The sequence below is a fragment of the Acinonyx jubatus genome, chromosome B3 (genome assembly GCF_027475565.1).
Source record: "Acinonyx jubatus isolate Ajub_Pintada_27869175 chromosome B3, VMU_Ajub_asm_v1.0, whole genome shotgun sequence".
Taxonomy (NCBI): domain Eukaryota; kingdom Metazoa; phylum Chordata; class Mammalia; order Carnivora; family Felidae; genus Acinonyx; species Acinonyx jubatus.
The window spans coordinates 7,443,288-7,469,327 of NC_069386.1; the positions used below are offsets into that span (position 1 = coordinate 7,443,288).

The 26,040-nt window shown below is 50.3% G+C and overlaps 1 protein-coding gene and 1 long non-coding RNA gene across 8 annotated transcripts in view; one reads left to right on the top strand and one right to left on the bottom strand.

Moving 5' to 3' along the window:
- NTRK3 (neurotrophic receptor tyrosine kinase 3) overlaps positions 1-26,040 on the top strand; it is a 464,920-nt gene that overhangs the window by 307,390 nt on the left and 131,490 nt on the right. For all 7 annotated transcript variants that reach the window (XM_053223581.1, XM_053223582.1, XM_027068007.2 and 4 more), the window contains one exon: positions 4,900-5,088. In XM_053223581.1, coding sequence (XP_053079556.1) covers positions 4,900-5,088 — 189 coding nt within the window. The remainder of the gene's footprint in view (positions 1-4,899; positions 5,089-26,040) is intronic.
- LOC128315860 (uncharacterized) lies at positions 376-7,838 on the bottom strand. Its single transcript, XR_008298974.1, has 2 exons — positions 7,649-7,838; positions 376-845 (listed from the first exon to the last, which is right to left on the bottom strand). It is a non-coding gene; the product is annotated as an uncharacterized LOC128315860 (long non-coding RNA).

Sequence of the window (26,040 nt, forward strand, 5' to 3'; positions counted from 1 at the left end):
GGTGCTCAACCGACAGCCACCCAGGTGCCCCTGATTTTCCATTAGAGCAGTTTTAGGTTCATAGCAAGATTGGGTGGGAGGTACAGAGAGTTCCTGTGTCCCTCCCCTCCCTTTCCCCACCATGCATAGCCTCCCTCACTCCCAGTGCCCGGGTACATTTGTTACCACTGATGAACCTGATACTGGCTTTTAATGCCCAGGTCCACAGAGGCCACATGTCCGGCCGTATCCAGGGCAGCCCTGTCCCAAAGAAAGGACTTGCCTCACTCAGCACCGGCTGCAGCCGTGCTGGGCACTGTGCTGGACGCTGGTGCAGGTGGGCAGGAGCAAGCTACAGGGGTGTCCTCTTAAGTTCTTTGAAGTGATGGGTCTCTGCACTCTTTATTGGCTTTTATTTTAAGGACTGTGGTTTATGGAGGAGCAGAGGTGAGTAAGAGGGCCTCAGGGACCGGACAGCGGTCTGACGGCACAGTGCTCTTTTTGATGTGGATGTAGCGGAATACAAGCGTTCAGCAGCTCTGGGACCCGGAGCTCGTGATGAATTACCCATAATCTATCTTCGTGAGTCTAATGAGGTGATTCACTCTTGTCCCCATTCTCAAGGATCAAGAGGAACCTCTTTAAAAAGGGTCTCAGGGACCTGCAATTGAAGGCAAATGGTCACGAGGAGGATAATGTACCAGAATGACCAAGCGTCCCTTTGAACAAACCATTTCGCCCACAGTCTGCACTTTTGGGGAGGCAGTGCCGCGTAATGGTCATGCGCACAGGCTCTGGGCAGACTGGTGGTTTGTATCCCAGCATCACCTTGGGCAAGGCACGGCTCTATGCCTCAGTGCTTCCATCTGTAAAATGGGGAAAATGGTGGTACTGACTTCACAGAAGCATTATAAAGTTAAAGGAGTTGCATTTACAGAGCCTGATGCGTAGAATGCACACAATAATAAAAATTATTATGGCAATTACGGTATCTCTAATTTACTCCTCAACCCGCTGTAATTGAATGTTTTCTTCCTGTCACTCCTCTGTGGGAACTGCTGTCATTAAGGCCACCTTCGTGTTGTCATGCACGGTGGCCTATATTCGTTCTTCACCCTACTTGGCCTTAGTATGTGATGCTCTTGAACTTGTAGGAATTCTCCTCCTTTAACTTCTAAGACAGTGTCCTTTACTGATTCTCTTCTGCTTTTCTGGCTGTTTCTTCTCATGTTCCTTTCCCTGCTCCCCTTCCTCTGCCTGCATTTTAAGGATTAGGGCTTCAACGTTTGCTTTATTCTTAGATTTCTGTGAAGTCTTCCTGGGTGACCCCATCCCTTCCCATGGCTTAGGAGCCTGTAGCAGGACCCTTCTCCTCCCCATGGCCCTTACCTATCCCTTTGAGATCCTAGAATAACGTTGAGAAAGCAGAGACTGTTTTGGATTACAGGCTTTGGAACGTTTTGTTGACCACTCGCTGTCCATTGACTCTGTGAGACACAGATTCAAAGAAACAGTAAAAGGCTCACGTCCCAACGTTCTGTCTTCTCCAGACTCCTCCTGATGTGGTGTCCTGCCTCCGTGTCACTATAACAACCCACATCCCATGATGCTGAGAACAGAAGGGGGTGAGGTGGGGGGTGGGGGGGGCTTCTGTTATTTGGTCTTTTTGGAACTGTATCTTCTATCCCTTCTTTTCCCATTTGTACCCTTGTCTTGCCAAAGTGTCCCCTCCTGCTGCTTCCCAGGATAGGGGGAGGCGAATGTCTACACACCTGCAGATACCTTTCTTTTGCTTTCTACAAGGAGTGAACAAACTTCTAGGGGTAGAGTTTTGGCTGAAAACTTGTCCGTCAAAATTTTGAAGGAATTGCACAGGGAAGCCACAATGGGTTGTAATGGAGAATTGCATTGTCTTTCTGATTTCAGTTCCTTTCGAAATGGGACCCTTCCCTCCCTCCTACAAGCTCTTAGCGTCTTCTCTCAAGATGCTGGCATTTCATAACTTTGTGCCTTGATGCATGTGTGTGTGTGGGGGGGGGGGTGCGTGTGCTTACACCATATGCACACAGGTGTGTATTAATTGTGCTGGAAACTGAGTAGACAGATCATTTGGAGAAATTTTTCCCTAATTTTTTTAATCCTTTCTTTAATCTTTTTATTCTCTCTCCTTCCGTCTCCCTACCCTACCTTTCTATTAATTAGATATCGAGTCTCTGGATGGAGTCTTTAATTTTATCTTTTCCTTTCTATTTACCTCCTGTTTCTTTTTTGTTTGAGATTCTGGAAAATTTCCTTGGCTTTCTCTTCCACTGTTCTTTGACTTTCGAATTCTAATGGTCGTAATTCTCAGGGACTTTTTCTTAGCCTTAAATTGTTCACGTTTTAAATATCCTCTTGTTTTATGGGTGTGATATCTTCATTGGTCTCTCTGAGGACATTAGTGATTTAGAAAAAAAGTCTTCTGCTCCCTGCATTGCCTCCGTTTCCTGTCGGTCCCTGATTGTCTGTTTGTCTTGCACTCTCTCTTTCATGCTGCAGCTTTGCCTAAGTGTCTGGTGATCCTGGGCTATTTTCTCATATTTAGGAATCAAGGATTAGAAAGCACTTACACACACAGATGGGCCTTGTCAACTATTAGCCTTCACTGTGGCATGATCACAAAGTAAGCATGGCTTCATTGGGAGACCGCCACATGTAAACAGCTAGGTGTTTTTTGTTTTGTTTTGTTTTTTGTTTGTTTGTTTTGAGGCATTTGGTTTCTGCAGAGAAGCATCCCCTGAATCTCCTACAGAAGAGACTAGGAGTAGGGTAGATGGCAGGCACCGTCATTCTTGGTTTCTGTCTTCTAGGAGCAAGAAGAAGGGGGCCAGTCCTTCCCCGGAGCCCTTCCAGTTAATTTTCGCCAGGAAGAAACCACTAGACTGGGAGCAAGGTGATGGCCTGGGTACCTTGTTCCAGCCCTGAGCCTTACCCCAGCCTTCTGGGCGACCCTGTCCCTTCAAGTACTAGGCCACCCCGCAGAGCTGACCTTCCGTAAATATTCCCCCTGCAGTCCCTGTAAGCGAGCTTTCCTCGTTTTACATTGCATCTTCCAAAACACTGAAATATCTTATTTCTTCTCATCTCCCCTCTTCTTGCTCTTTGTGTACAAATATTTCTTTAATCTTTCTTCTTTCTTCTTCTTCTTCCTTCCTTCCTTCCTTCCTTCCTTCCTTCCTTCCTTCCTTCCTTCCTTCCTTCCTTCCTTCCTTTCTTATGTTTTAGAGGCATTTGGGGCGGGAGGAGTGGTAAAAACCCGTGCTATGCTTTCACTGATGAATTGGAATCACGATGAAGTTTTTCAAAGTTTACAAGGTGTTTTCAGGCACTGGCCTCTCTGGTTGCAGGGCAAGTGATTATCGCCACTCATTGCTGCTTTTTCACACGGTCTCCAAACACCATCAGGCATTTGTCATGGATTGGAATAAGCCTGTCTGTGCCGACGGAGTAGAATTCAGGGTCCCCAGCTTGCATTTACTAGTCTCCCTTTTAGTTCTGCCTCATTGGTGCTTCCCCTCTCTATTTGATGGGAAATATTCTCCCCATAAACTTCAGTAGATGTAATGGATTTCTGCCGTGGAAATATTGTTCAAGTCGCAAAACCAAATCACAGCAGGCACTTTGTCTTGGGACCACGTGTCTTGCAAAGCAGCCGTTTCAAACACTAGTTGTATGAAGCCACAGTCACAGCTAATGCACTTTACCTGGGTTCTGTTTGTATGTATGGGAGAACCTCACCACCAGACAGAACCATTGCTCTGCCAAGATGGCGGCAATAATTATCTCTGTAAATAACCCGACTTACTGGGTTTCTTCTTTGGGTTAGAAAATTGTGGAGTCGGGGTTGGTGAAGACACGAATGATGTTCCTTGAAGCCACTGGGGCAGGGTGGATCCTTCAAGAGTGGGATACTGACCCAGTTGCCTGAAGGCTATCAGTGATGCAGACAAATTACTGTCACTTTGAAAGCTGGCTCCCTCTGGGCTCATACTCGGCTTATTTCCCCATGGACCGAGAGAGGTAGAGGTGATAGAGTCCAGCGAAAGCTACATACGTTCCTGTAGGATTCCAAGGGCCACTCTGGAAAGGCTCTCAGCCTCCAAGGCTCTAAGTAGAGGCTCCAGATCCTGGCCATGCCAGGGACTCACACAGAAGCTCTTTAAATCTTGATGCCCAGGTCTGTCCCCTGACCAACTGAATCAAAATCTGGACGTGGGACCCAGCATCAATAGTTTTTAAAGCTCCTGGGGCACCTGGGTGGCTCAGTCAGTTAAGTGTCCGACTTCGGCTCAGGTCATGATCTTGTGGTTCATGAGTTCGAGCCCTGCATCGGGCTCTGTGCTGACAGCTCAGAGCCTGGAGCCTGCTTCAGATTCTGTATCCCTCTCTCTCTGCCTCTGCCCTTCTCACAGTCTGTCTCTTTCTCAAAAATAAATAACAAAACATGAAAAAAAATTAAAAAATAGTTTTTAAAGCTCCTGAAGGGAGGAGGGGCAGGGTGCAAGTTCCTGCTGTGTAAAAAAAAAAAAATTTTCAGCCCGTTGTTCCTACATAAGCCAAGAACTCATGTAAAATTTGCATTATTTTGAACTAATTTGGATTTGGGGGAAGTACAAATAATTCATGTCCTAGTCATTTTGATACACTCTTATTTTGCAGCTGTTTCCATGGTGTGTGATAGCGTGGATGTTTCTCTCAAGAAAGAGAATGCAGAGGTGGTTCTTTGAATGCAGACTCCAGAGCATTCGGGGAATACTCTTGCAGTGGATTTTACTCTTATGGAAATGTGGTGGCCAAAATCATGAAAGGGTCTGTGGGCAGGGCCAGGCACTGGCCAGACATGACCTCATCAGAGTCCTGTGTCTCTCCTGGTGTGTGCAGGCCCCGTGGCTGTCATCAGCGGCGAGGAGGACTCAGCCAGCCCGCTGCACCACATCAACCATGGCATCACCACACCCTCGTCGTTGGACGCTGGGCCAGACACGGTGGTCATCGGCATGACCCGGATCCCAGTCATTGAGAACCCCCAGTACTTCCGTCAGGGACACAACTGCCACAAGCCGGACACGTGTGAGTACTGGAGTAGAATGTTGTCCCTTCTGGGGAGGGCAGGGGAGGGGCCATGGCAACAGACCACCTAGCTGGGGTTCTGGAACCTTCTGAGGTGACCTGCCACCTGCTAACCTCCCCCTCTCTAAGAGACCCTCCCTGTTTGTCTCAAAACTTGAAAAAAATAGCCTCATCAAGGGGTCTCCGTTGTGGCAGAGGGGGCTCAGGATGAGAAGTAGCCCAGAGGCAGGAGCCCCAGCCCCACATGGAGAGGTGCTCCCAGTAAGGCAGGGGGTACAGACCAGGCTGGTCTTCTCTACAGACCTGGCCTATGCATTTAGGAAGTGTAACCTGACTCTGTCCAGACAACAGCCCCTGAGGTCATCAGACCCTCCACCCCAGCCTCCTCCATGAGAGGGCAAGGGAATGAAGGGTGGTGGGCACCTTTTGAATGGAAACATCTCTCTAGCTGCCCCTCCAGTGCCCCGAAGTGCGCACTTTCTGAGCATCTGATCCCGGTCCCAGCACTTGGACACCTCACCTCCCTCTGCAGATGTCTCATTCCGATCAGAGGACTCCGGGCACCTGTTTCCTCCTCGTTTCTTACTTGCTGTTGGTTCCAGCCCCTGTCTTTGTGTTCCTGCTGAGTTCTGCTAGGGCCTCTCCCAGCTCCCAGGGCCTCTCCCAGCTTCCGGAGCCTCCGTGGCTTGGACCTTCCAGCCAGCAGTTCTTCCCTTCCCTGTGTCCCAGGGTCAGTGTAGGGCTGGCAACCCCAGCGCATAGCCTCCCCTGCTCCTGCCCTCAAGAAATGGTCGGCCAGTTCAGGCGAGACAGCAGAGGCCCCTGGAGATTGCCCGAGAGCTGGAAGGGATGGAAAGACCGGGTTATGGTAAGGCCTCATCTTCCGACAGGAGAAATGAGATACAGGGAGGCTGCGAGTTCCCTTCCCCGACCCCAGGCTTGTGCCGTAGGTTCTCTTCTTCTGTCCGCGGGGCTCGGGGTTTGGCCACAGAAGAGGCACCTCGAGTCTTGCTCTTCCAAGAGCTGTACTCGGGCCACACGGTAGCTCACGGAACTCTTGCTGCTCCCGCTGGTCCGTCCTACGGCAGAGTGGGCATTCAGCTGTCTCACTGACCTTCGCTTCTGTTTTTCTGGTTCCAATTTTTAGAGAGAGGATTACCACAGTGGGAGGTTCTGGGCTCGAGTCAGAATGAGATCATCATGTGCCTTCCAACCTTGGGCGTCCTCCAGAATTGGTCTCTGTGTTTATTGGACGCCCACCCCCGTCAGTGTCAGAGGAAGGATATCTGGGTTCCGGACCAGGGCAAGGGAAGAAAAATACCTGTGTGTCAGATAAATAGTGGGGGAACACAGTGCTAAGAATGGTTCTGCTCTGGCTAAAGGTCTTGCCTCCAGTCAGGTTCATCTTGGACTGGCCGGAGTGTGGCTGGAAGGAAAGGTTTTCTGGGGTGGTAGCATGGAGTCCAAGCCAGGTCTAGAGTTGACGCTGCTGAGCTTTTCAGAGCCATGTTAGCATTTGAACAGAACTTAGGCCTTGCTGTATTGAATACACAATTGATTCTCGTTATTTACAGTAGTTTATGTTCCAACAGAGTCACCGTGAACACTGAATTAGTGGCCGCTGAGCCCTTGCTCCTAGGAGACATCCAGGGTTAGGTTCCTGTGAGCATCTGGTCACAGCGTTTTTATCAACTAATCAATACATAACCTGTTTTATGTGTGCTTCTGTCTAAAGACGCCTATTTAATAGATGTCCCTGGTTCATTAACATTGAACTTAGAGTCAGCAGCACTATGACTCATGCCTGAAGGACGCTTTTCTAGCACCCGGATCTTACCTAACACACCTGTTGTTTCCATAAGGCACACACACCACAGCCTTCTGGCTCTTTGGAATGTTAGAAAGTCCGTGCTATGCTTGGGGCCATTATATCCAGTGAAACCACCCACAAAAAGCACACATGCAGAAAATGGCACTAAAGGGACTACAGAAGGGACGCTCATTTACAGTAGGAGAGCGGAAATAAGAAGGTAGCACGTCACGTGGAAACGTGCACGTCGGCTGACTCGGGTTTCTCGCCACTGCTTGCCTGTTTACGAATGACCATAAAAGCGCCCAAGAGTGTGGGTTTGGGGGTGACGCTTAAATTTTAGCAAGTGGGCGACTTTGTAAATCCGAAATCCGTGAGTAACAAGGGTGGAATTTCTGGGCTCCTGGTGTTCTAATCTCTGGGTCGCGTGAGCTCCTGATACCAGCTTCCCAGGACGATTGCCGGGTGGGGATGAATCTGGCACGTGGGAAGGAGTAAGTGCAAGCCGTGGAGAGAGCTGTGGGATCGGAGTGTCCTTTGATGTGGGGATCCAGTCCCAGCCAAGGAGCTATCGCCCTATGAAATGGTGTAGAGGAAAAGCCTTCCTTCCTAACCTCTGCATTTGTGATTCAAAGCGGACTATTGAAGGATCCAGGCAGTACGTCCCTGTAAACAAGAAGGGGTCAGTGGAGGTGGAGGGGAAGCAGGTTTATGGATGAAGACTGGAAGGAATAAGGGAACAAGCCATACCTCCAGTGAAGGAAATCACAAGCTGCCTTCAGGTTGTTAAAACCCTCCGCTACCAAGGGAAGTGTCCTTTTCGGGGAAGCAGCATATTTTGTCCTGTCAGTAGACCGCGGATGGCTCCTAACCGTTTTCGGAAAACATGGATGGCAACAACAAGGGGTGCGCAGGAGCCTCGTAACGGGACTTGGCTAGCCCCGCCTCTGTGAGTCCCCGGCTGATTCACGCTGACGGGTAGAGGCAGTGCCCGGCCCGCGTCTCAGCTGAGATTTGCCAGCCAAGAGGCAGCAGGTCTCTGATGACAAAGGCTTTGTCAGTTGAGAAAAGTGACTCCGCGGCACATCCCCGTGTGCAGTGAGACACTGTCATAAATAATTAAAAACCACACGTGCCTTGGCCCATCAAGAAGCAGAGAACATTCGTGACTCTGCAGACGGGGCTGGGGTCACTCCTTTCGGGGAGGGAGAATGGCAAGGCACAGGGTATTAAGGGAGGAAAAGACCTCCTATCATCTCCTGGGGGGTCTCCCATCGATTCCCTCCCACGTCCCACGGGAGATGTGCAACGTGGGGAGAGATTGCAGGGACTCGTACACCTGCCTGGAGACACTGTTTCCCCCGGTTTCCCAGTGATGGATGTCGCACAGAAGCACCTTTCTTTCCGCAACACGTGTTTACCATAACTGGTGGGACCTTTTTGACCAGAGAGGTCAGGATGCTGCTCCCGTCCCCTGCTTTCCCTCTATCTGTCTTTCAGTCTGGTCCCCGGCAGTTTTCCTAGCCGGTCAGGGCTCCAGGGACGTTTGGGGATCGCCTCATACCTTCCCTTATCAGATGCTTGCCTGTGTTCCCAGCAAGCACTCCGTGCTCAGCATTGTCTTTATTCTCAATTTATTCAGCCTTTCCAGGGACTCTGAAAGACCTGAATGAAAAGGCTCCTCCTCGGGAGTAGGTATGGAATCTGAAGCCTAATGAGGCCGCCTCATTGTTTATTTACAGCCCCCTGGTTCTCGAAAATATCAAGGAATGGATACAGGCCTCCTTGTCACACAGCCGATGGGGCGCTAGATCCTACAGAACTAGAAACTGCGGGGCCGGTCTAGATGGGCCAGCGGGGGGAGGTGTGGCGGTGTTTGTAGCGACGTGGAGCCCTCGGTTACCTTGGTCACCCTCGCGACAGCCCTCGGCTGCAGTCTGTCCTGCAGATGCTGGGGCTGGATCCCGGCTGCTGCCTGAGGAGTCACGCGTTGGCTCTTTCCGCGGGCCAGCTGGTAGGCGCCTTGGCCCTGCATAAAGCCCTGGAGTTCTCTGTTCATCCCCTTCTCCAAAACCCATTTTCAGAAGACCGTCGCCTCTTGCTTGGGAGAGCAGAGGCCGTTTGGGGAGCCAACCTGTGCCCGCCTTCCCGCCCTCCCTTGCTCTGTCCCCAGGTCAGGGCACCTGCCTTATTCACAGGGTGTCTCTGTCTTGCTTGTTACCTTCCCAGAGTCCGCCCGCCCCACCTCTCCATCCCTCTGATCTCGCCAGGGACTCCGCCCCACCCCGGCCAGCCGTCCCCTCCCCTCTCCTCCCCTGCAGAGAGTGTCTGTTTGCTCACCTTCCACTCACCCCCGAACCTCCTTAAGGTCCCTGCCCTGCAGCTCCATTTCCCTCTCCGCTTCTCCAGGAACCCTGACTTGGCCACCCTTGATCTCTTTGCAAAACTAGACCGCACCCTTTTGTGTTGTCTTTGTCTTCCTCCGAGTCACTGTCGTTGGGCTGATTTTTCTCCCTTTCATCCGTTCAAAATGGATTCATTGAGGGTTTGTGGCAGGCCTCCTTTTAGGCTCTGGAAACAGTGGGGAACGGGACACGCGTGGTCCCTACCCTCAGGAACTTGCTGCCAACTATAGCTGATCTCCAAGTGGCAAACGGCACCCCCTGCTCCCTCAGGGCCACTCGTGGAGCCCACCTTCCACCTTTCTGCCTGGTGCTTCACCGGCCTTTACCCCTGGTGGCGTCCTTCCGGAACACCAATCCCACACCTGCTGCTTTAGTGTAATTCCTGCTTGAAATGCCCATCTCCCCTCCTCACTTGGCCCCCACACTACCCCTTCCTTCCTTTCTGCACCCCTATTCATCATTCAGCATCTGGCTCATTTCCAACCTCTTCCTAGGCCCAGGCGATGGCAAAGTGACCCTCCCCCCCCCCCCCCCCCCCCCCCCGCCGGGAACTCCTGGCTTAGAGTAAATGCCGCGCACTAGTCTTGAATGACTTTGAATCAAATCTTAGGTCATCCTGTCGCTTCTCAAAAATGTGTGTTCTGTTTCCCAAACCTGACTTTGAATGTGTTCCAAGAAGTAGCTCCTTTGTGTCATAATTCTCCATTATCTATTGAAGATACAGTGTGGGACTAGAGGCAAAGGAGGAACCAACCAGTGTGTGTTGAGGACGCCTGGTGAGTGTATCCTCACGGCCCAGACTTTCTAGACACAAAGGGAAAGGTCATTGGTCTGCGTCAGCAGCCTCCTCTGGACCAGACGTTGGGGTGGCATCATACATCTTTTGTTCAGGCGATCTTGCACCCCCTCTCTGAGGAGGAGGCTGCTGTCCCCATTCTACAGATAAAGAACTGAGGCTCAGTGAGCTTGAATGACTTGTAGATCACGTGGCTCTTGGGGGAGAGGCTGAGATTAAAACCCAGGCCTGCAGACAGCAGCGTCCCTCCCATTTCCCATCCAGCCTCATTGCCAAGGACTGCAGTGATCCACAGGCATTTACTCTGTACCTCCTGCACTCACCACAGCTGGCTGAGGAGGAAGGAGGACAGTTTTATTGTTTTACGGAGGCTCACTTTGCTCCCCCTTTCCTGGATCAGGACAGCGCTGCGGATGGGCTCTTGAGGGATGGGATTCCCAGGAGGACCTTGGCTGAAGCTTCCTGTGGTCACGCGGCCGGGTCAGCCTTGGTCTGGCGATCGGCACTTACCCTTGTTCACAGAATCAAGTCCCCAGGGCATCGTGGTTGCCTTCAGATAAGGCAATACTTGGCCCTGGGGTTGAGTCCATTCGTGTTTATTTATTTACTTTTTGTTTTTAGAGCAGTTTCGGGTTCACAGAAGAATTAAGCAGGAAGTACAGAGAGTTTCCACTCACTCCCTCACACGCCTGCCCCCGGTTTTCCCTGTTCTTGCCATCTTGTGTCAGCGTGGTGCATTCGTTACCATTGATGTGCCCGTACTGACATATTATCAACTAAAGTCCATGGTTTACGAAAGCATTCGCTGTGCGTGTTGTGACAGAGCAGTGTCAACACAGAACAGTTTCACTGCCCTGAAAGGTCCCCTACGGCCCACCTGTCCACCTCCCTTCCCCACCCTCTGGCAGCCACTGATCCTTGTACTGTCTCTACAGTCTTGCCCTCTCCGGGTGTCATATAGTTGGAATCCTACCGTGTGTTGGCTTTTCCGATGGGCCGCTTTCACTTAGTGACGTGCGTTTTTGGTTTTTCCCTTCCAAGTTTTCTCGTGGCTTGATAGCTTATTTCTTCTCATCCCGACTAAGGCTCCATCGAATGGATGTACCGCAGTTTCCTATCCCTTCACCCATTGGGGGGCATTGTATTAATTTTCCAGGGCTACTGTGACAAAGTATCGCCAACTGGGTGGGTTCAAACAATAGAAATTTACTCTCTTGAGGTTCAAGAGGCGAGAAGTCTAACACAGGAGGTCAGTGGGCCATGCTCCCTCTGAAACCCTTAGGGAACCCTTCCTCACCCCTTCCTAGCTTCTGGCGGCATTGCCTGTGTCCCTTGCAACCACACAACTCTCCAGTCCTCTGTCCTCTCATGGCACCCCCTCTGTGTGTCCAGCCTCACATGGCTGCCTCCTGCATACACCGGGCCTAGTGGCTGAGTGCCCCCCCCCCCACCCCCACTCCAGTATGACTTCATCTTGACTTAACTGATTATATCTGTAGTGACCCTCTTTCCAAAATAGGTCACATTCCAAGGTGCTGGGGATTAAGATGTCAACATATCTCTTGTTGGAGGGACCCACTCAGTCCACGGCAGACATCTTGGTGGCTTCCTGTTTTGGGCAATTATGAGTAAAGCTCCTATGTACATTTGTGGGCAGGTTTTGCACGGACGTAAGTTTTTAACCCCTTTGAGCAAACACCTAGGTGTGTGTGTTTTCTGGATTGTATGGGGAGAGTATGTTTAGCTTTGTAAGAGACTGCCAAATTGGCCTTTTCCAAGTGGCTTCACCGAGTCTGGTTCTTTTCATTTTGTATTAGACTGGCCTCCGCCGATCAGCTCCTACCCGAGGATCTCCTGGGATAGTACGCACCTGCCTTCTTAGTGTGCTTTCTGGAGAGAGAGAGAGAGAGTGTGTGTGTGTGTGTGTGTGTGTGTGTGTGTGTGTGTGTGTATACACATGTGTGTATGATGCACCTTCTCTTGTGCTCTAAGCCCTACCAGCAACTGCTGATTGTATACTTTTTACTGGATGCTCACATAGACTAATAGTGAGCATGCTTCACACCTAACCTGTCACTGGGCAGAGGCCAGGCACCACGTTCACTGCAAAACCGGCCCCTCGGTTTACTGACTGGGGTGTTTACCATGGGGCCAAGCCCAGCCCCTGGTGGCCTTCACCTTTCCAGCCTCTGACTCCTTTTCTGTTTTGGTTTCCCCGAAGCCTTGCTGATGCCTTCTCTTTCCCCATGTGTCATTGTGAAGCTGGCTCTGGATTCCTGGGCCTCCTGTACCGGTTCTGTTTTCTACACCAGTGTCTGTACTTGGAACCATAGGTGTGCACTTAATTGTCAGCCCCTCCTGGCTGGTCCCCTCTTCCTGTCTCCCTACATCTGCCACACACCCTCCCCGGCTGACCTGGCAGTTCTGTTCTCGTTCTCATGAGAGAACTTCTCGTTCTCATGAGGCTGTCGAAACCCATCTCTTTTGGCTCCCTCAAACTCTCTCTTCTCCTTCATTCCCTGGCCGCTGAGCAGACCTTCACTGGGCTCTTACTAAGTGGCAGGTAACCCTACATTGGGCCCTGGGGTGGGGTGGAGGACCTGCCCTTCCTAACACCTCTTTGGCTACATTGCAGCTGCTTGGGGGTGCTGGCCTCAGGGCATCCCCCCTAACCCAATCGGCCTACCAGACAACGACTTGCACACAGATAACCAAAGCTGGAGCCTCTAGGTCTGTGCCCTTTCAGCTGGAACCAGAGGTTCCTTCATCGGGAGTGAGCGAGTGGCTCGTCTCCTCCTCCTCTCCTGGGCCAGTCGGCCACGGAGCGTGCCTCTTCTGGAAGGGGAGCTGCCGAAGCCAGTTTCCCAGCTGTGGTAGGAAGCCCAGAGCCTGTACATATAATGCAGTATTAATAGTGCGTTGGCATGATATAGATTTCTGTCACCTTCTGTACTAACAAACATCGCTTAGTGCTGGGTAATGATGGGTGTTTATTCCCAGCCACTTAGCTCAGCATAATGGACTTGCAGATGAAATATGGAAAATGGGCTCCTTTGTCTGGGAGGCTGCCCCTCCCCCCCCCCCCCCCCCCCCAACGAGTAGCAGACTGCAGAGTAAGGCTTTCTAGGTTTTTCTTTAGCTGAAGTTCTGATGGACATGCCTGATGGAAGGAAGGGGATCTGGTTACAGGGCTGGGCTGTGAGCTCTTCCTCTGGGATTGCAGCTGGGAAGAGGAAGCTGGCATACCAGGGTCTGCCATTTGCTCCCTGTGGCTGATTTAGAAGGCCGGCTTGGCTAGACGTGACACGGAGAGAAATAGGACCGATGTGGGTGGAGGGGGGTGGGGGGAGGCATCGCCTCCTTTATTCTGCTGGGTGGATCTTGATGGGCCAACTACATGTACAGCTTGGATCAGAGGTTGGTGAAGGTAATATTGACATTTTGCCTTAGCTTTTTTCAGTGATGGGCTGTCTCCAGGCGTTGCTCGCCAGGGAGTCTTTCAGAGGACATTTTAAGTGAACATAGATTAGGATTGTTTCCCTCTGGTTCTTCTTTAAGCCTGTTTTCAAATACAACTAGACTAAGTAGCTGACCCCTGAGGATCCTGCGATGCTCAGTTTGGTGATCCCAACATTGCTGGAGGAAAAGATGGCTCTGACGCATTACCAGTTGCCTTTCTTTCTGGAAAGAGCTAGATGATGCCAGAATGGGTTATCTTGGGAGTCAAGGCCGTTATGTCCTGGGCCCGCATACTTGTCCTGCTGAGGGTCCTAGCCCCTAGAGATTAACCTCTGTTGGTCGCCGACTCCCAGGACCCCCAGATCTAGGCATAAACTAAGCATGACATTTGGTCTTTGTTTTTCCCTGTCCCGGGAAGACTATCTATTTCCCCTCAATTACATGAAAACCTTAGACATTCGTGAGCACACACTTTGGGGCCGTAACCAACTAGCCCAAAGAGACAGACTTGCCTCCATCTTCCTGAGCCAAGACAACCTGCCTTCCTGTTGGATATCATGACCTCATCTGTTCTGTGCTTCCGTGCGATAATCACATACTCAAAGTTAGTAGCTGCATGCAGTCATGCTAATTAAGTAATTAGGTATAATTGTACTCACTGTAAATACACAGTAATTGGCTTTGAAAAAGTACTTGGGGGGAGAAGCACGTGCTTCAAGTTGGCTAAGCAAAGAAGGGGAAGACCCCTAGCCTGGAGGGGCATCACTGCACCCGGGCCCAGGGTGGGGGTCACTTCCCACAGTTAAAAGTAAGGACGCTGTAGAGTGGGTCCTTGGTTTCCCTCAGAGCCCTAGCCGCAGAGGGACTGCTTGTCCCCCTGGCCTGTCCTCGGTCTTGTCTTCAAGGAGTGGGAGGATTAAGCCCCCTCTGGAGATCCTGTCCAGCCCAAGACTAGCCAGAGATACATTTCTCTCTTCCCCTCCCACTGGATTCTGGCATCCAGTCTGTTCTGAGGTTTATCAGGGTGATAATTCAGAACCAGCCGAAAACACACACACAGGGGTCAGAGAGGAATCAAAAGTCGGGCTTTATTGCTGGACTGAAGAAAATTGCTTGGACTTAAAAAGCCAAAGTGGGCTTCTTGGTGCCTTTCCCAAATCCTGAATTTGGGAGGCACACACAGGAGTTGGGTCTGAGCAGCGGATGTTCATCTAGTTGCATGGGGGCGGCGGGTGGGGGGGGGGTGTTATTGCCTGCCTCACCTTTTGCAAGCCAGGAGCTCAGCAGCCCTGTAGAAAACCACACGTGCAGGGAGAGTCTCCTGTTTCTGTGTGAGCCCCGCTCAGAAGAGAAACCAGATGGTAGATGATGGACTCTGCCCATCTCACCCGTCAGATACATCACTCACTTCTCCGAGGGAGGAGCCAGGGACACAGGTCGAGGGAAGGGTGGGGGGGTTCTTTCTGGTGTCTCCAACGAGATTAAGACTTCTCTTTTCTATTATTTTTTTATTTTTTTTTTAATTTTCTTTTAACGTTTATTTATTTTTGAGACAGAGAGAGACAGAGCATGAACAGGGGAGGGTCAGAGAGAGAGGGAGACACAGAATCTGAAACGGGCTCCAGGCTCTGAGCTGTCAGCCCAGAGCCCAACGCGGGGCTCGAACTCACGGACCGCGAGATCATGACCCAGGCCGAAGTCGTCCACTTAACCGACTGAGCCACCCAGGCGCCCCAAGACTTCTCTTTTTTAATGTTTGTTTATTTTTGAGAGAGAGAGGGTGGGGGAGGAGCAGAGAGGGGGGAGGCGCAGAATCTGAAGCAGGCTCCAGGATCCCAGCTGTCAACACAGAGCCTGTCGTGGGGCTCCAGTTCACGAACCGCGAGGTCATGACCTGAGCCGAAGTTGGACACTTAACCGACTGAGCCACCTGGGTGCCTCTAAAAACTCCTCCTCTCTTATGGGCAGAGGCTAAAAGGTGGGAAAGGAGAAAAAAGTTCCCCACCCCCATGTTTAGGGACAGCAGGGAGCTCTATCATTCCTTAGTGGTCGCCCCTATTAGTATTCTCTTTCCAGAAGCCCTTTTCCAGGAGAAAATGGTCGTCATTTCCATTTCCTCTGAATGAGCACATGAGTCATAATCCTGATGGGAGATTGCCAAAGGGGCCGGAGGTTCCCGTTGTGCTGTACTCTTCATGCTCAACGACTGAACACCCAAGCACTACCCACCCATGGCGTAGCCAGAAGCCCAGAGGCCAAATGCCCTCCATCTTCTCCCCAGCTGCCTCGAATGCCATGTGCTCTGAGAGGTGCTAATAGGCATTTCTCAAAAACGATGTTCCGTGGTCAAGTACATTCAGGAAAACCTGGATTAAATAACTTTCTTACTGTGGCATTCTGGGAGCCTTCAAGGATGAAGGTCATTGCAACGTTGCAAGAGGGGCCTTGGGTCTGCAGCGTTAGCCAGATTTATTGAGCCTCTGAGCCTGATTCTTGAGGTAGGCCTGTTAGCATCTTTGTGGACACAGATGTTCAGCGGATCGCATTCTGGGCTGTTCTGGGGGTTTGGGGTTCTGTTTTCGCCTCCCCGGCAGATGTGGTAACTCATGTGACAGGGTGCCCAGATGGGCCTGAACCCGTTTGGCATGTGTGCTGTCACATTTCTTCCCAAGCCTCTGGGAGGGACAGGAAGTGGCTGCGTTCCATGGGAATGCCCAGAGTTGGGGTGGTGGCATTCTTCAGGATTTCTGGCAGAGAGCTAAGCGCCCTTCATTCAAATGGATCAGGGGAGTCTTTGTCTGTTGTTCTCGGCCTAGAAGCTCTTGCAGGTGCCTCTAACTCTTCCTAAACCCCCAGATCCGGCAATGCTGGTCATGGCCAAATTTTCACTGCATTCCTGTTTCCTGCATTTCACTGTTTCCAGGCAGACTTGCCACTTAGGATTGAAATCTCGGGGAGCCGTTCCTAAGGAGAAATGCATGAGTTGCAGGCTGTCAGCCTTCCAAGCCACTGTTTCCAAACCATGGTGTGGAAGGTCAAAGTGCTTCTTTATTTCAAGAAGGGCATATGATGCTCTTGGCACGAAGTGGGCCAGGGCAAGGTCTCAACCAGCCGAGAGAGTGAACCGAACCCTTGGTTCTAGGGGGTCATTTTTCATTAGAAAAGAAAGTAAAAGGAGTGTGTAGGGGGCTGGTCCTAGACCCTGGTCCCAGCCTACCTGCTCAGCCACCGTGGAACTCTGGGAAAGGCATCCAGCGTCTCTAAATTTGAGATGAGAAAACACGACCACCTGAGCTGGTATTTTTTGAGATGAAGTGGCATGACAATTTGAAAGCGTCCTGTCATCTTGCCTAAGTGACATACATAGATCGTCTTTTCCCTGACAACAGTATTTTTACAACTGTTGTCACAACCCCTGATTCAAATATGCTGGTGTGGGAAACCAGCTCAGTGGTGGCAAGAATAGAGATTTTTCAAAGCCCGATGATATTTCTCAAAAGACAAGAATCCTTCCCTCCAACGACTTCTTTTCCCCGACGCTAAGAAATCGCGTTTTATCACCCAGATCTGCAGCCGCCGAGATGCTCTTAGGAGTGAACACGGTAATACCGTGGTTGTCAGGAAATGATCGATGTAGATGAGCAGCGGGCTCAGGCCGATTTCCTTTTGGGTTAATGAGACCAACACACCATGAGCCCGAACGGGGGATGGGAAAGAGACTCACAGCAGGATTCTTTCATTTGTTTGGTTTTTACTCTTGGTTTTACGCCTCTCCTTGTCAGTAAACGTTACTTGGATGAGACTTCAGTGCCCGTGAACCCCCCTGCTTTACCCGTGTTCCTTCCCAAGTCCCTCTCACTGAGTTACTTGTATGTCTGTGCCCGTAGGGTACCCTCCACAGCTAGGGCTGTAATGCTCATCTGCTCAGGTGACTTCGTTTTTGAAATATGAGGCCCCTTCAGTCTTTTCTTGACGAACGTATACATCCTCCAGACACACATGTACACGTATGTGGGCCTTGTCATAGTTGCACACGTATCTCATGTTTTGGGCACTGATTGTATCAGTTGAGGTCCTTTCGGCTGCAGGTGCCAGACAGTCATGACCCACTGGGCTTAACACAAGAAGGAAACTGAGCATCACGTTAGCTCCGCTAAATAGCTTGGGAAGGCTCCCAGCACATTAGGACTTCAGCTCTGCTTTTCTGTGATTGTCCTGCCTCTTGTCTTTCTGTGTTTTGCTTTACCACCGGACTGGCTCCCCTCATGGTTACAAAATGGTTGCAGGAGCCTCAGGCATCACCGCTAAGCACATGGACCCGGGGCAGCACAGCGTTGTCTCTCCTTGTGTGTTGTTAAAACTGAGAAGACCTTTCCCCAAAGCCCCCAGGAGACTTTCCCTCCTGTCTCATTGGCTGGAGTGACGTCGTATTCCTAAACCCGTCCCCCACCAAGAGAACGGAATTACCACAGGCACTTGAGGCTCATCCAGATTCTCCTTTGGGCTTGGGGATGGAACATACTTCTCCAGAGGCACGGGGCTGCCTGGAGGGGAGTGGACACCGGCACAGAATCAGGGTTCTGTTAGCAAGGAAGAATCCAGGAGTGGCTGTTGGAAATGACTACGCCCGTCCCTGCGGTGCTTTGCCGAGGGTAAATCGTGCTCACCTTGTCGTGCGGCCTTGCCCACTGCTTCCGTCCTGCTCTTCTGAGAGTGAGCAGAAGCCTCTCGAGATAGAGGTGGTAGGAGGAGGATGGGAAAAGTGATTCTGTGTCAGTTTTACCCCCCATTTTTCTCCTTTTAGGGAGAGCAAGCTGGCAGTTTGTGGTTGTCGTCATCGCTGTTCTGGCCGGGTAAACGGTCCCGCTGATTTGCAAGGCTATACTTACATGCCCGAGCAAGGAAAAATTCCTTCATGTGGCTTCAGCTGGATGCGATGATCTCAGTTGAGCAAGCTGTGTGAACTCCTGGGAGCTGCTGTGTGATCCTTGGGGAGCGTGGTTTCTGGGGAGGATGTGGGGGCAGGGGTGAAAAGAGGGTAAGCGGGGAGGGGGTTGGTGAGGAGGAGAGAATCAACACCTCCTCGATACCTGTCAGTGCCTATTACGAACCAGGCTCTGAATCTCAAGTACCTTACAATAAGAATAAAATCTTTCACTGCACAGTACTTGCTCTCAGGCACCTGAGAACAGTCGAAATAGGGGCACGTGGGTGGCTCAGTTAAGCATCTGACTCTTAATTTCGGCTCAGGTCATGCTCTCATGGTTCGTGAGACGGAGCCCCGCGTCGGGCTCCATGCTGCTGCTGTGGAACCTGTTGGGATTCTCTGTCTCCCTCTCTCTCTGTCTCTCTCCCACTCATGCTCTCTCTGTGTCTCTGAAAATAAATAAATAAACTTAAAGAAAGAAAACAGCAAAAATATAATAGATGGGCTTAATTTTTAAAAACTATGGGGTAGGTGCTGTTGCTGAGAAAAGTGAGGCACAGGATAGGTAAGACATTTGCTGTAGTCTCGTGGCTAGGAAATGACAAAGCCACGGTATGACAGAGCCTGCCACCTGCTCTTCCCTTCATTAGGTCTTTCTACGTGAAGCCTACCTGGTACATAAGTGTTGCGACCCCCACTTGGCAGATCAGGAAACTGTGGTACTTGCCCAAGGTCGCTGTCTGGTCAGTGGTGGAGCCAGGGTTCCCACCTGGGGGTTCAGGAACATGCCTGTGCCCTGGCCCGGGCTGCCTCCCCTTCCTGGTAGCTGACCTCCACCTGTACCCCACCTTCTGGGAGACTGAGGATGGTCTTGCAGATTCCCAGACAGATGCTAGCTTGGGTGGCCCATGGGGCCCACCATGGAGTCAGCAGAAGGCAGTCCCCCTCTGGCACTCCCATGGCTCCTGTGTAGGCAACCCCTTCTTCATCCCTACCCCGGGAGGCCATCTGGAGCCTCAGTGGCCTGGAAGGCGGGCCTCTCAGTGGGGTAGAGATGGGCGCTGGAGAAGGGTGCTGGAGGTTGTGTGTGGGCTGCACGGAAGGAGGAGGACCACAGGCCTTGGAGCCAAGTTGGCCTCGTTCTCGGCCAAGCGTCCTCTTACCCTGTCCCTGGTGGCCGTGTAGCTTAATTTGTCACCCAGATTGTGGCCAGCCGGGCCTCTCACCAGGTGCTGTGTTAGCTCCCATCCATGCCCAGACTTAGAATTCCTGGTGATGCAGCAACTGTTCGTCTTGGATTCTGCTGAGTCGGGCGGCCCTAATGCCACCGGTAATGAAGAAGTGTTGGGACTAAACTCCTAATGGCTCATTGATTGGTTGAATTATGCTCAGTGTAATTCTGAAAATAGATTTTAAATATGTGCTTGGGGATTTGTGGGGATTGGTTACTTAGGAGCTTTAACTCAATCGTGGCTGGTTTGACAGAGACATCAATGCCGGTGGCCTCTGCTGGCGCCATGCTGTTCGCCACGCTCTTCACCAAGGCGAGGCCCCACCCCGGAGCCAGGAAGCTGGCTGGCGGGCAGTGTGCGCATGCGCAGGAAGGTCCCCTTCCCGTACATACACACCTCTTGGCGGAGGTCTTGAGAAGGTCACGTTGGTTGACCCAACCATTTGCAAACCCCTCCATGTTCTTAGGATGGATGGAGGAGACATGTAGTTTCTGGATTCTCCCTTAGACGTCCTCTGATGTCAGGGAGTGCAGACTGTTGCCTGCCCTTTCTCTGATTCCAAGTTTTCGCTTTTCGTGGAGCTACGACTTGGGGAGAAGTGAGGGGAAGCCTTCTCAAAGACTCAGCGTCTCTGCATATTCCAGCATCATCTGGTCTACCCGACATCCTTGACTGGATCTAATGGGGGAGCCAAAGGATCTGGTGCTGGGCTACTGATACCTCGGTGCTTTTTGTGACTGTCAGGTTAATTTGCAGACAATAGAAAAAGGAAGCAACCCTCAGCAGATAATACAGAGACCTCCCAACATGCCTATAATTACCGTCCTTATCTACTTCTTTCCCTCTAACCAATCGGGGACCTAAAAGGCCTTCCATTTCTGGGGCACGCTGGGTCAGAAACCAATGACGGATGTCATGGCTTAGCTTCCATAAGGCACAGTAAGACCGTATTTCTGAGGGGAAATTGGTCAGCGGTCTTTTTTCAAGAGCTTCTAATGCTACTCCTCCATTTTGACCTCTATCTGAAAGACTGTGTTTCCTTATACCCTTCCCTGGGGTAATTTATACCCAGCCACTCATTAGAAAAAACGGTATCCTCAGGGAAGGGAGGAAGTAAAAACAAAACCTGGAAGAAAAGAAAAAAAAAATTACACTCTGCTCTAATAAAGAAATTACTGACGTTCTACATTATGAACTGTATTAATTTTTAATGGCTGAGAAAGGAGTTGATTTATAATGCATCCTTCTCGGCTGCAGTGCCTGTCCCCAGCTAATAAATAAATGACAGGTCTCTTGTATTAAAAGTATCCGTCATCTTACATCGTTGGAATGTAGATGGCAGAGGCGTTGAGTGAGAGGCTCCTGGGAGCGGGTGTGCCCTGCTGTGCCCATTTGCAGAGGGAGCTGGCATGGAGGGTGGCTTAGCTCTCCAACTGGAGGTCAGCTCATTTCTCCCCTTTGGTCTCAGCAAAGTGACCCAAATAGCTGCGACTCTTAATGGTCCAGGGGAGAGTTCGTAAGAAGGGGTAGTGCTGTGCTCAGGGACAGTTCTGATGGAAATTTAAATTCCGGACCCTTCAGCAGAATTGCCCATGGCTTGTCCCTGCATGTCTTGACCAGATGCCGCAGGATTCCGTGTTAGCAATTGATCCTTTGTTGATGCTCATGTATGACTCACAGCTCTGGTTCACCTCTGTATGCCTCTTAGGAAAAAAAAATAATAATAAAGTAAAGCCTGATATTTATTTTTCCTTCCAAGTAGTATATACTCGTTGTAAATATTTTGGGGGGAGTTCCGGAAAAGTTCGGAGAAGAAAATAAGAACTGCCCCACATGCTGCATGCACCCAGTGATAAAAGCCGTGAACGTGTTGGTGCCCTGCCTTCCAATCTTTTTTCTTTGCAGAGATACACGGACAAACACGTAACACACGTGGACATTCACACGCCGACACATAAGCTTGTATTATGCAAAGACAAGACCGTATTTGGCACTCAGTTTTATAATCTGAATTTGTTCATTTAGCAATGTGCCATGGACCTTTATTCCATATCATTAAAAATCATGCAGCTGGTGTCTGTGCGTCCAGCCAGGGCTGTTTTCACACCGGTGCCATGTACAGCTGGCAATCAGTCAATCAAAATGCACTCCTTTGTCCTCCATCACAATGCCAACTCCAGAGTAAACACAGTGCGGGAGGAAAAAAATGAGGACAAAGGATGGGTCTTACACAGAACTCCTAATTATGGAGCAACTACTGGCTGCAGAGTCGATGCAGTGAGGCCGAGAGAGGAACAGAGTGGCTGGCACCGTCCCCACGTGAGGGAGTCCACACTCCAGCTGGGGAGAGAGGCCCGTAATAGTTCCTGGTGATCCAGGCATGAAGCATGTCTCAGAGATGCATGTCACAGGAGCCCTGCAGCTAGAGGGCTGGGTGTGTGCATAGAGAACACCAGCTCGTTTAAAGTAGGGGAGGAGAGGCTTGGGTGAGGGGCGTCAGAGGGTTGGGGCTTTCTCTAAAGCCAAGGGGCGCGTAGGTGGAGATGGAAGGTAAGGACCTTCCAGGCCACAGTGGCAGTAGCTGGAAGCGGAGACAGGCTTTGGAGGGACAGGGATGGGCGGTCACGGGGGACTGGAGAAGAGCCCCTTGCGTGGAGGGAGCAGATCCCGTGCCAGTGTTACACGGTGTAGGTTATTGAAGCAACAGTTATGAATTTATTCATAGAATTTGCATTTAAATAGTTCCAGTCTTTATTTACCACGCTTGACATTGTTATCAGTTTCTCAGAAACAGGTAATGACTTGAGAAGTAAAGGCGCCATCGACATTATAATAAAAAAGGTAAAACAAAGTAGGTGATTCTCTTTGAATTTAGGGACAGTTTCAAGCAGACACGGAAAGACATCCCCCCGCCCCCCGTTCTAGAAAGAGCACAAGAAATGATTTAGAAAATGAGAGAGATTTAGCGATCGCTGCCAGCGGGTTCGACAACTTCTGATTTATTTATATTGTCTTCAGAGGCTTATAAAAATGGAAGTTTGCCTGGATTTGGAGACTAGCGTTTGGGCCCTTCCATATATGAATTTATTTCTTGATTTGTTGTGTGCGTTTCTAAACATAGATAGACCAGTGCCTTTTGCTTCTGAAAAAAACAAAAAAAAACCAAAACGAAAAGTCTCTGAAGCTGGTAGGGAGAGCAATCAGAGACCGTGTGCCTGTGAGGAATCTGCTCCCATGTTGCAGGAGAGGTACTGCAAGGCAGAATCCCGGAAGCATTCATTCCTGAAGCATCGGAGGGAACCTGTCTTTTTGCCATGGCAGCCCGAGATCAAGTCTTCCCTGGCCCTGGTTTTGTACCCAGTCCATTGCAATTACAGTATGATCCTTGCTCATAGTTTTACCTTCAGATCTTGGACCCAAAATTATTCTAGCAAAAGGACTTGGCTCAGAGTCTTTTTGAAGATTGTCTGCGTTCCTAGTGGCATTAAAAAGGAGGCAAGTTTGTGGCTAGACGGCTACCTGATTCCCACATAGTTTCTATGGTACTGAATGCATTAGCTCACAAAGGGAGTTCGTTTCCACGTCTCAACTTCTTTTTTTTTATTTATGTATTTTGAGAGAGAGAGACAGAGAGAGAGAGAAGTCGAGCAAGGGAAGGGCAGAGAGAGGGGGAGAGAGAATCCTGAGCAGGCTCCGCACTGTCAGTGCGGAGCCCAGTGTGGGGCTCGAACCCACGAGCCGTAAGATCATGACCTGAGCTGAAACCAAGAGTCAGACGCTTAACGGACTGAGCCACCCAGGTGCCCCCTCCACATCTCAACTTCTAAGTGACTTCACGTGATACACAGTTGACAAACAGCACACTGACGTTTTTCTTTTCGTTGTTTCTGGCTGTTACTATGTCGCCAGCGGGTGGGTCCTTATCTCAGGCATTTTCTCGGCAAACTAGCTGATGGCACACTGGGTGTAGAGACACTGTGTTTGCATTCCACACCTTCCATTACCTGCTTAAATCCTGACCCGAAGGAAGGTGGTGTTCGTGATTTTTCAGCGTCCTGCCACTATATGTTTTCAGTGGAATTTCAGAAGACCGTCGTTCTTGTGAGACTGTGATTCTCCAGATGTGGTCCCCAAACCAGTGTCATCAGCATCACCTGGAAACTTGTTAGAAATGCAAATTCTTGAGATTGCCCCATCCCCAGACCCACTGAATCAAAAACTCTGGGGGTGAGGCTCAGTGATTTTGTGCTCTAATAAGCCCTCCAGGTGATTCTGATAAACACCAGAGAATGAGATACAGTGTGTAAGACACTGGTAGCCGCCCCCCCCCCCCACCCCTCTCAGTTTGAAATATTTGAAAAAGTGGAGCTGTGTTTCAGGACAATAGTTGGTGGTACTTAAAATTTGCTATTAATTCAGTAAACATTTATTGAGCACCTACTAAGCTCTAGGTACTACATTGGGTTCTCTGAGGACAGCTGAGTGAACAAATAGGTCGTTTTAATGTGGCTGCTTTGATATGAATATGTAAAACGCTTTTTTGGGGCAGTCATCACATAAACAAGAGGCCCTCATCTACACCCCTTATCCTCCCCGCTCTGTGACTCCTGTGCTGTCCCTGGCTCCTCTAAATGGGGGATTTTGTCAGAGGTTGGGTCAGAGTATTTTGAGGGTGAGAAATGGGGTATGAGCAAGGTGTGGGGAGAGGCTGGGAAGGGGGTCAAGATGTCAGCTTTGCATGCTATTTGGGAATAAAGATGGCAGGCGTAAAGGTTTTTGTTTCAAGCGGTGTGAAAATGCCTCCCGTACTCCACACTCCATGTCCTAGCAGCCCGGTCAAAAGGGCTGCATTGGGTTATCCCTGTCCCTCCAGGGGCCCATCATCTTGGGGGTTTGTGGGTGATGTCGAGATGGCAGGATGGGAGTCAGCTAGCTGAGTGTGGAATTCTGCAAGGAACGATGTGTGCCGTGTCCTTCCTGGTCCCCGAGGCTCTTGGGCATGGGAAGAGCTCTGTAGGCTTGGGCTCCGGAACCTGGATTTGCTGCTGCCTGATCTCACTGAGCCTCCCTGTGTCCTAGTAAAGTGGAAGTAACGGGAGGAAGTAACGGGAGGACCTGCCTTGTCAGGGCTTTCTGTACTGCATGAAGGAATGTGTGCAAGGGACTTGGAACAGCTGCCTGCCTTTGGGGAGAAATGGCTACATTCTATCAGACTGTTAGTACCGTCCTTACAGTCTGCCTCACTTACGCTGAAGAAGGAATTTTATTTTATTTTATTTGTGAAGTTTATTTATTTTGAGAGAGAGAGAGAGAGTGCGTGTGCGTGCATACACCAGCGGGGAGGGGGAGGCGCAGATAAAGAGGAACAGAGAATCCCAAGCAGGCTCCATGCTGTCAGTGCAGAGCCCAGTGTGGGGCTTGAATTCATGAACCACGAGATCATGACCTGAGCTGAGATCAAGAGTCAGACTCGCAACCGACTGAGCCACCCAGGTGCCCCCGAAGAAGGAATTTTAAATGTCCCGGAAACACTCCTGCCCTATGAGGCCATCTAGGCAGTGTTTACTTGGCCCTGCAGATGTGGTTTGACATCATTTGCAAGTCACACTTTCCCCTCTGAAAGTAACGTGTGGTGGGAAATGTCTCCCCACGTGGAGTCAGTGGCACATTTGCTGACGTCATTCAGTGACCAGCCTATGTGTAGGCAGCTAGGACCTGTGTATCTTCAGTCCTGGCTTCTCAGAGTTGACCCCCACCATGATCCAACCAACCCCCAAGCTTCACCTCATTGCTAAGGTTGAGAAGGTGATTCTGCCAGAAAATACCAGATTAGCGAGAATTTAATTCTTTCAAAGGTTCTGAAAATAAATGAATACAGCAAATGTCCCTTAATGTATTCAATTTAGATACATGTAACCTCTTCCTATTCAATATGGAAATGTACGCATCTTGTATATCCTTAGAATTTTGAGTACAGCCACATTCTAATTAGTTCCCAGCTAAAATATCTCAAATTCTTCTCTATTTTGATTTTTTAAAAGCAAGCTAGAGACTGGGTTTTTTGGTAGTGAATGCTTACCAACGAGTAGGGATTATAGGCAGCAGGAATGGAGAGGCCAAGCAGGCTGGGGAACAGCATATGCAAAGGTATAGAGCCGTGTTCTGGATGAGTGGGATATAAGGTATGTGGCAGGAGACAGGTTATTATGGCCTGTGTGCCATGCTTGTTCTTCCCAAACCATTTCAAGCTAATATTGGAGGACAGGAATATTCCCCAACAAGCTGTAGACCAAAAAGGAACAAAAAGAACATTTGTCAAAAAA